The following is a 10,010-nucleotide window of genomic DNA, read 5'->3' as shown; positions in this document are numbered from 1 at the left end:
CGTGCAAAGATTTTTATACATTCACTTTAGAAAATGAAGAGCTATTAAAAGCTGTTTCTTCCAAAAGCAAATATAAATGCCAAAAATAAATTTTCTCTATTTAACATTGCTGTTTTAATTATCTCCCGTAAAAAATAACTAAAACTCGTATTTTTGATGCTGTTAACCCTTAAATCAAATACTGGCAGCCCTAGGTGCGGTGCGGTCGTGTGGCGAGTCGATCGCACCGCACGAGTACGGTGGTCCGGTCGCACCAGTTCGAACGTCTGTTTATAATTTTACAGCTGTCCCTGTCAATATAGAGAACGCAAAGAGAACGAGAACAATAACACAGCTGTTAATTGTTAACCTTAAATAAAAGGTTTTAACCTTTTTAATTATATAAGAACCACATAAGAACCATTTAATAATAAAACAATGATATCAAAGCGACTTCTACATATAGCGCAATTAAGCGCAGTAGGATTAGCTGGTTATTTTGTGGGATATAAAGGAAAAAATAAAAACGATGAATCCCTAGATGTAAATGGAAAAACATTACGAAGTTTACCTGCATTACCAATATTTGGGACTGTATCTGCTGCAGTACCGTATACAGAAGGAGGTGGAGCGAAAGATAGGGTATGTTTAATTCATTATACAGTTTTAATCATTCCATTAACGTAACTTACTGCATGGTCCACCTAGTAACATCGAATTAATAATTACATTATATTATATTACTCAAACAAAACAGGAGTTCCGCTTTATGAAACATTATTCATGTCTCTATACCTTTCCATTTATATAATGGTAACATTCATAGATTAAAATCATCATTACTATACAAACAGTTAGGTATAGTCAATATTCACCTTTTCAGATATCAGAAATAATGAAATATGGGTTCCCGGGTCTGGACAATGTGCGCTCGTATGATGATTTTGTGTTGTCCTATGATCGTCGCACGAGGGTTCCTCATTGGGTGTTTGAGCACATAACCAAGGATCATGTGAGCAAGAATGATGCTGTGGATAGAAGCAAATGTGACTTTAAGCCAGATGAAAGCATTCATCCCTTCTTTAGGTACTTATTATATGTAGGTCTGCAAAAAATTTGGTGATGTATCATTTTAATTTAATACAGAAATAAATGATAAATACTATGTTAACAATGGTAGGTATAAAAGGGTAAAGACGGAAACAGTGTAGACTGCAAAAATACATAATAACAAGTCAATTAAAGAACAGAAAAAAAATAACTTATGTGTGGCCTGTATAAAAATTTTGGTTTTGAAACAGGAAGAAACATGTTTCATGTCATATTTCTATAAGCTTACATGTTTAAATTCCATATGCATTTGGCAAAAATTTTGTCAATTGTTATGTAATTTTTATGAATTATTCTTCAGGTCACAGAACAGTGACTACAAAGGTTCAGGGTTTGACCGTGGCCACATGGCTGCAGCTGGTAACCATCGTCTAGCACAGAGGCATGTTGACCAGACATTCTTCTTGACTAATATGGCCCCACAGGTATCTATGACTCTGTTACTACACGCTTTATATTAGCTTCACTTGTATGTTTGTTTTAACCGACTTCTTTGGGCGCGATTTTGACCCACTTCAAACGGCCAGATTTCGTTCAAACTTTGTAGATTTATTGAGGACCGATGACTAACACTAATTGGATAAAATTTTCTATTTTTTAGTTCGGTTTTCTATAAAAAGCGTGTTTTTTAGTTTTTTTTAACTATTATTATATTATTTTTTCTGAGACATTGCATTGTAAGTTTGTGGTGCGTCAATATAAAACCGATTCATCAGAAGATTTAATTCTTCTGAATTATTCTTCAAGATATTTGCTTGTAATTATGTATTTGTTTTCAACTGTACTAATCCATACTAATACATATTATAAATGTGAAAGTAACTCTGTCTGTCTGTTACTCAATCACGCCTAAACTACTGAACCAATTTGCATGAAATTTGGTATAGAAATATTTTGATATTCGAGAAAGGACATAGGCTACTTTTTACCCTGGGATAGGATAGGTTTTATCCCGGAAATCCCACGGGAACTATGCGGGTTTTTCTTTGACTGCGCGGGCGAAACCGCGGGTGGAAAGCTAGTATAGTTATATATTCTAAAATTTGCAACAAATTAAGAATGTAAAATGTTCTACTCAATAAGAATTGATTAAGTACATAAAAACTAAAGAAATGATATTTCATTTCAGGTGGGTCAAGGTTTCAATAGAGATTCATGGAATAGACTAGAAAAACATGTGAGGAAGCTGACAAAAGTGTATGATAATGTTTATTGCTGTACTGGTCCATTATACTTACCCAGGTAATATGATTTTTACACAATATATGTTTATTATTCATTGTTCCTGAATAACTTAAGGGCCCTTAGTAGGTGAAAACGGCAAAATGGACTGTTATCTATGAGCTATAATTGAAAATAAATAAGTTTTTTCGCACTGAAATTTCTAATACTATGTATTACAGAACGTATGTGTGATGGGATGACTGTTTCCAAAACACGATTGGAAAATTTTTATTTTATTGTACCGTATTTTACGATAATAATTCGTATAAAATCACAAATACTTTATAAGTTCTTTAACTTCTCGATTTCGTGACTGTTTTCGATTTAGAAAATACTAAATATTTTCATTCACTTTTTGATAAAAATGTGAATGGCGCTTACGATTTTTAGTTTCGAGCACGTTGATTCCATACTAAACGCGGACCCCCTCACCCCTCACCTAAGGCGCGAATAGCTGAATTTTCGCTGACCGCCTAACCGATCTTAATAATGTACTTCTTCTTTTACAATACAATAAATTTAGTAAAAACTTATGGTTTTATAAACATAAATACAACTTTTAATAATAATTGTTTAAAAGCACTTTTATGAGTCTTATCATTTACCATTTCTTATTTTATTATTAGTAACTTATCTTTGCCATTCAATCTATCTATAATTATATCTATAATTACATATAGGAAAGAAGCTGACGGCAAGTCATATGTAAAGTATCAAGTGATAGGTGCAAACACAGTAGCCGTTCCCACACATTTTTACAAAGTTGTAGTGTGTGAGGCTCCAGATGGCAGCTTGCATATGGAGTCCTATGTTATGCCTAATCAGAAGCTATCTGATGAAACTCCTGTGTCTTCTTATATGGTGAATATTATTATTTTTCTGTATGAATATTGTTAATTTCTGAAACTGAAGACTTAATTAATGTTTGACTTTGGTATATTTTAATGATGTTTTTTATTTAAATATCGCCATTATATTTCGATAAGTAAGAAAACAAAGGAAGTAATGTTTGAATTTAATAGTTGATCACAAGGCACAAACAATTCATAAGTCTTTGATTAGAATATCTTAAATTAAAGTTCTAAATTAAACCTTTTTTCTCTAAAAAATTAAAATGGCTCATTTTTCATTTATTTTACAGGTGCCACCAGAGACAATAGAAAAAGCTGCCGGACTTTTGTTCTTTGACAAAATACATAGAAGTAAATTGACGACGATTAACGGGAAAAAAGTTTAAAATTTAAGACATAGTGCAATTTTATTATTTTAACTAGTTTTAATAGTGTAAATAGATTTTATTATTGATTATTTGTATTGTGAATTATATGATGTTGAATTTTTTTTAAATACATATCAAATGAAAATGCCTGTTTTTTATTTAAAACACCTGTTAGATTTAATATCACCCACAATTACAAATCGATTGAAATAAATATAAAATGCTATCAAATCCAGTTCAAAAAAAATTTAAAGATTTATGAGAGGTTAGGTTATTCTTATAATTGTATTAGTACTCTATAAGTAAGTACTTGAATTTGAGGCAAATTTAAGAAAAGCATCATCGCTTTCGCTCTTTTTTACAATTAAAAACAAAGGCCTTTAAAAAAATGTAGTATAGGATGATACTTTTAATTTAATAAGGTCTACGTTCAAATTACCATTTATCTAAATTAAAAGTATCATCCTTATGTTCATCGTTTAGTTACCTACGTATAATTAAAGGTATTATTGATGATGGATTCGGTCAATTTGAGGTTCCAGGCGATGGAATGGACCCTTGCATCTGTGCTTGCATCAAATCATATAAAATACAATAAAAAAAATATCGAACTGAAACATCATTTGTAATTTGATTTAATTTAATTTTATTTTTTGTAATATAATTTATGTATTTTTTTATAATTAATGTAATTGGTGCAATACCGTTTTTAATTATAATAATAATAAATAAATAAATCATGATGTGGTAGGAAGATTATCGTGTTGGTTTTCAATATTTGAAAAATCAATAGAAAGTTACGCATGCCGTGCTAATTGAATCATCAAATAAACCTTTGAATATTGTCTACGCAAATTTTATTTTTAATTCAATTCAAATCAAATTTTATTCCTCAATTGCCTTGTATTCTATAGAGCTGAAATGACATTATTAAGAGTTGCAACTTCCATTAATTGTCACTAATCAGTTAATCACTTGTCAATTGTCAGTTTTGGAAGGCTCAACGTGAACAAAATAGTTTCATCAGATTTTACAAAGTTAAATTACTAAAAAACTACACACGAAAGTTTGTGAAGGTTTGTTTACTCAAAAGCAATCGATCGCTCCCATTATTCTGCATTCTAACAAATATCAATTTCATTCTAAAGAGGTTATAATTCCCCCAATTTTCAGATGCCTCTGTCGTGTAGGTTTTACCAGGAGAAATATCCTGAAGTGGAAGATGTAGTGATGGTAAATGTGCGTTCCATCGCCGAGATGGGCGCATACGTACATTTGCTCGAATACAATAATATCGAGGGCATGATATTGCTCTCTGAGTTGTCCAGACGTCGTATTCGTTCTATCAACAAATTGATTCGTGTTGGCAAGACTGAGCCGGTTGTGGTCATCAGAGTGGACAAAGAAAAGGGTAATTGATATAACTAACTATATTGTTACTAGTTTTTGATATGGTTCATAGTGTAAAATAAGTTCTATAAGATATAAGATTCTAGTTGTCTCATGGCATTTTTACGTTATATTTTTGAAAGACGTGTAAAGATAATAAGAAATCGAATATAATTGTGTTTTGATTAAAAGAAAATGAAGAAAAGTGAATTTCTGGCATGACTAAATTTTGATTCACAGTATAAAGGTAGAACTTGTGTCTTGTTCGACTAAAAATAAACTACAACGTAACAAACTATTAAATTGTTACGGCAAGTTTATTCCATAAGAAAGTACTATACCAATTAAATTTCCTTAACAATTCACAGAATATAAAATTGACCGAAAAGGAAATAATACTGTTCCACTATTCTTCATTCCAGGTTACATAGACTTGTCAAAACGTCGTGTTTCCGCGGAGGACATTGACAAGTGCACAGAGAGGTACGCCAAGGCGAAAGCAGTGAACTCGATCCTGCGGCACGTAGCGGAACTGCTGCATTACGAGAACTCAGATCAATTGGAAGAGCTGTACAAGAGAACGGCTTGGCATTTCGAAGAGAAGTATAAGAAGAAGGCGTCAGCATATGACTTCTTTAAACAGGCTGCTGTGTAAGTGAACAAATATAGCAAAAAATATACTTTCTAAAATGCTGTAAATGTTTTCATGGAAACAATTAATAAACATAAAAACTCAAACAGTTATTTATTCAACTTGACTTTGTTTAAAATAGAAATAGAAATAGAAAGCGTTTTATTTGCCACCATGTAACTCTTAGTAATTAATACACAAAACAGAAAAAAAAAGATAGTAATGGAGGCAAAAAGGACTCCCCGTCAGCAAAGCAGCAACCATTACTTAAAATGTATTGCTGCACTGATTTTCAGAGGAGACCATGTGACTGTACAGATGCAATGATTCAGTATTAAATGATACATATAATTATGAAAGTGTGTTTATGTAGCGTAGGTAGAGAAAAAATATAATGTGCTTGTAAAAGTACTTGTAAATCATCAAAATACAGAAATATGATAATTTACCACCGGTTCAGAAATCAGTTTCCATAAAGGAGAAACCAACTGCTTTATTAACTGCAGGGCGTAGATTTTAATTGATAATCTAACGAAAAACCTAAAATACTTATTTATAAGACAATAACTTTTATATCATCATTTTTACAGAGACCCCTCAGTATTGAACGAATGTGGTCTAGACGAGAAGACAAAAGAAGTGCTCTTAGCGAACATCAAGAGGAAACTCACATCGCAAGCTGTTAAGATTCGTGCGGACATTGAATGTGCGTGCTATGGATATGAGGGCATTGACGCAGTGAAGGCTGCATTGAAAGCTGGCCTTTCATTGTCGACACCAGAGATGCCTATCAAAATCAATCTCATTGCACCACCTTTGTATGGTAAGGTTATTTTAACTCTATTTAGTGTGTGATTTTGAATTTCATGATGCTTTTTTTACTGCTTGCCCATTTTTGTTTTTATTTATATAATTATTTATCTTATTTAAAAATATTATCTTAATTTAAGGTAATTTAAAATTCGAAATATGTCCAGTAGTGTCTTTAGATTTTTGTTCCCACTCGCAACATAAAAATTTACCTTTTTACCTCTTCCTCAAGGTGTTCTCAATTTATGCCATTAAAATTATTTATAATAATATGTTTTTTTATTTCAATTTGTGGCAGAAATGCTTTATTTACTATAAAATTCCAGTCATGACCACATCAACGCCCGAGAAAACGGACGGTCTCAAAGCGCTACAGGACGCGATCGACAAGATCAATGAAACAATCACAGAAGCTGGTGGCGTGTTTAATGTGCAAATGGCGGTAAGAATGCATTTATTTATGTCTACTAATTGAAAAACACAACTTTCATCAGCAAAGAGCAATAAAAATTAAAATATCATCCTTAGATTGTTCAAAAATTTTTTTGTTGTTTCGTTTAGAGAACGGAAGACAACAAACTTAAATTATATTGTTTCAATTTTCCAATCAACAATGTACCTTTAATTCATTCAACTAGACTTCTATAATGAACAATTTTTATTTTGAATTGTCAAAATTCATCTTAACATTTCCAACTTTTTCAAAACACAATCCATTACACAATAAATTAGAGTAATAATTTTTCAATCATTTTCAACTGACTTCAAACAAGGAGAAGTTTTCAAATTAACTGTATTTTTTGAAGTGAAAACTTCTTTAGCGGCGTTGGGTATAAAATCTCAAACTCGCGTCAGGACACGTGGCCTGATCGAAAAAGCGTAAGACGGTTTTTTTTTTAGCCCTTATATTCCATGCGTAAGACGGATACCATTCCAAAATATCAAACATGCTGAACGTTAATAATCAAGTTTTCACTTCTGCCGGCACTCCCGGAGTGCAACCCGTCTTTTTTTTTGATTGTGGGTTTGATGTTATGAAAATTCGGTGAACCGATTTTGATGATACTTTTTTTTTTCATATGACACATAAAATTTATAAATTTGCAGCCTAAAGTGGTCACAGCGACCGACGAGGCGGAACTCGCGCGGCAAATGGAGCGCGCGGAGGCGGAGAACGCGGAAGTCGCCGGAGACTCCGCGGAGGAGGACGAGGACCAAGGTGGGGGTTCAAATTCAAATTCAAATTAATTTATTTGCCAAAGAACATGGTATACATAGATGTTAACAATTGAGTTCCAGCATGTTCAGCTGTTATTTACAGCATGCAAATGTCACTTAATTATAAATCAAAATTTCATTTATTATTTTCATTATCATTACATCTATTGAGATGATTAACAACCATTTCAATTATATTGCATAGCTTCTATTGCGGGCCTTGAGCGCGGGGACCGAATCCAGAAATTCCGTAACGAAAAATACCTCACGCTCCCCACTCCGACGGGCACGGAGGTGTGGCTTGAAGGCATGCTATATCGCGGCAGACCACAAGTGCCACAGCCCACACGTCTTTTGAAGTGAAACTTCTTTATCGGGGTTGGACAAAAATTTAGTGTAACATTTTTGCGTTACGCCGTACGCGTGACATTTTTGCGTTACGCCGTACGCGTGACATTTTTGCGTTACGCCATACTCGTAACATTTTTAAGGTCATAAAGAAGTTTCACTTCTTACGTGTGTACTCTAGTACACGCATACATTTTTTTTTCTGTGATCCGCCGTCATTGTAGATATTTATTGAGAGAACGCGGAATTCGCTGAGCACACCTCGGGGGAGTGAGTGAAGGCTTTCTTGTCAGTGTCAAGTTTTTTTTTTTGTAGAGGTTATTTTTTTATATTGATTCTGTTGTGCCAGCCCAAGTTATAATTTAAAATGAGAGTTTTTTAAACATACATGTTGAGTATATTTTGCTGCTGAAATTGTAAGATTTTGGTTTAAGCAGTGACATGCGTGCTAATGATAGAAATGCAACCCAAAATAGAATATCATATTTTTAGTACTAAAAAATCTAAGCTTTCACGTCTATAGGCAATTCTTAGTTCGTACTACTGCTTGCTACTTGTTTAATGTTGTAGAACTAATATATCATCTTTTTATCCCCGATTTCGATGAAATTTAGTAAAGACGTAAGTATAATAAGTAAATGTGAGCAAAGCCCTGGGCACACCCCGGACACTCCATACAAAATTATCGTTTTGACAGTCACACTGTAGAGACTGCAAATGTGTGTGTTAATGCTTTATGGTTGGCACATTTGTGACTAGCGTAAAAAAAAAATTCGCGTTTTTCTGATGAAATACATTACAGCACAATATCTAACCATTTTCTACGAAAAACGATAAATCAACACACACAAATCCAAAATAATAAAATTACTAAGTCAATTTGATTAATGTTGTCAATCTTCGTTGCGTATCGTCCTTGCAGAAAAATGTGGCCCATTTTAATCATGATCGTGCGGGGTGAGGTAAGTGTTTAATTTTGGCGGGAGGCGGAGAGTGTCCGTTCTGTAGCGTTTAGCTACTATTATGTATTCTGTGCCCCGGGCCCAAAACTAGTATTAATATATTTATTTTATTAATTATTTTTATTATTTGTACTAGGTATGGGTGATGCTGGTGCTGACGATGAGCCACAACAAAATGGAGCGTCTGAAGAGGAAGAGGATTGAACTGTTTCAAATATACTGTATACATACATTGTAATACATATTAAATATACTACATTTTTTTAAAAGGCCTTTGTTTTTAATTGTAAAAAAGAGCGAAAGCGATGATGCTTTTCTTAAATTTGCCTCAAATTCAAGTACTTACTTATAGAGTACTAATAGGTACAATTATAAGAATAACCTAACCGCTCATAAATCTTTAAATTTTTTTTGGATGGCACATTTGATAGCATTTTATATTTATTTCAATCGATTTGTAATTGTGGGTGATATTAAATCTAACAGGTGTTTTAAATAAAAAACAGGCATTTTCATTTGATATGTATTTAAAAACAAATAATTTCAACATCATATAATATTCACAATAAAGATAATCCATACTTATATTATAAATGCGAAAGTAACTCTGTCTGTCTGTCTGTTACTCAATCACGCCCAAACTACTGAACCAATTTTCATGAAATTTGGTATGGAGATATTTTGATACCCGAGAAAGGACATAGGCTACTATTTATACCGGGAAAATGACGCAATCCCGGAAATCCCACGGGAACGGGAACTAACCGAAAGAACCGCGGGTTTTTCTTTGACTGTGCGGGCGAAGCCGCGGGCGGAAACCTAGTCAATTATAAAATCTATTTACACTATTATAACTAGTTAAAATAATAAAATTGCACTATGTCTTAAATTTTACACTTTTTTCCGTTAATCGTCGTCAATTTACTTCTGTGTATTTTGTCAAAGAATAAAAGTCCGGCAGCTTTTTCTATTGTCTCTGGTGGCACCTGTAAAATAAAAATAAAATATTAGCCATTTATTTTAAACAAGCTTTTATTGTATATAAAATCAAAACTGTTTCTATTATTCAATCATGAGACAGAAATGGCGATCGCGATCGCCTATTTAACTCAATATAAAT

The 10,010-nt window shown here is 32.9% G+C and overlaps 2 protein-coding genes across 2 annotated transcripts; both read left to right on the top strand.

The window, feature by feature from the left end:
• The first annotated feature begins 308 nt into the window (after nucleotides 1–308).
• On the top strand, nucleotides 309–3,677 carry EndoG (endonuclease G, mitochondrial). The gene is made up of 6 exons (XM_090116196.1): nucleotides 309–621; nucleotides 863–1,065; nucleotides 1,391–1,514; nucleotides 2,219–2,331; nucleotides 2,994–3,174; nucleotides 3,455–3,677. The coding sequence occupies exons 1-6, from the start codon at nucleotides 418–420 to the stop codon at nucleotides 3,548–3,550; spliced, it is 921 nt and encodes a 306-aa protein (XP_089972322.1). The 5' UTR covers nucleotides 309–417; the 3' UTR covers nucleotides 3,551–3,677.
• Nucleotides 3,678–4,505: 828 nt separating this feature from the next.
• Nucleotides 4,506–9,162, top strand: eIF2alpha (eukaryotic translation initiation factor 2 subunit alpha). Its single transcript, XM_090116326.1, has 7 exons — nucleotides 4,506–4,608; nucleotides 4,706–4,943; nucleotides 5,344–5,572; nucleotides 6,143–6,375; nucleotides 6,689–6,804; nucleotides 7,470–7,581; nucleotides 9,027–9,162. Exons 2-7 carry the CDS (start codon nucleotides 4,706–4,708, stop codon nucleotides 9,092–9,094), a joined length of 996 nt encoding a protein of 331 aa, XP_089972452.1. The 5' UTR covers nucleotides 4,506–4,608; the 3' UTR covers nucleotides 9,095–9,162.
• The last annotated feature ends 848 nt before the right edge of the window (nucleotides 9,163–10,010 follow it).

Source organism: Colias eurytheme, chromosome 25 (assembly GCF_061535395.1).
Source record: "Colias eurytheme isolate Ceu_HAF_F1 chromosome 25, ilColEury1 Martin Lab GWU primary, whole genome shotgun sequence".
NCBI lineage: Eukaryota > Metazoa > Arthropoda > Insecta > Lepidoptera > Pieridae > Colias > Colias eurytheme.
The sequence above is the reverse complement of the archived record's forward strand: the minus strand, read 5'-3'. Positions and strand labels throughout refer to the sequence as shown.

What these genes read in the sequence shown, in the direction of transcription:
- eIF2alpha (XM_090116326.1), top strand. Translation starts at nt 4,706, where the DNA reads ATGCCTCTGTCGTGTAGGTTTTACCAGGAGAAATATCCTGAAGTGGAA. An exon ending in CAGAGTGGACAAAGAAAAGG is followed by an intron (nt 4,944 to 5,343) that starts GTAATTGATATA and finishes TCTTCATTCCAG; the next exon opens with GTTACATAGACTTGTCAAAA. An exon ending in GGAGGAGGACGAGGACCAAG is followed by an intron (nt 7,582 to 9,026) that starts GTGGGGGTTCAA and finishes TATTTGTACTAG; the next exon opens with GTATGGGTGATGCTGGTGCT.
- EndoG (XM_090116196.1), top strand. Translation starts at nt 418, where the DNA reads ATGATATCAAAGCGACTTCTACATATAGCGCAATTAAGCGCAGTAGGA. An exon ending in GAGGTGGAGCGAAAGATAGG is followed by an intron (nt 622 to 862) that starts GTATGTTTAATT and finishes TCACCTTTTCAG; the next exon opens with ATATCAGAAATAATGAAATA. An exon ending in AGCATTCATCCCTTCTTTAG is followed by an intron (nt 1,066 to 1,390) that starts GTACTTATTATA and finishes ATTATTCTTCAG; the next exon opens with GTCACAGAACAGTGACTACA.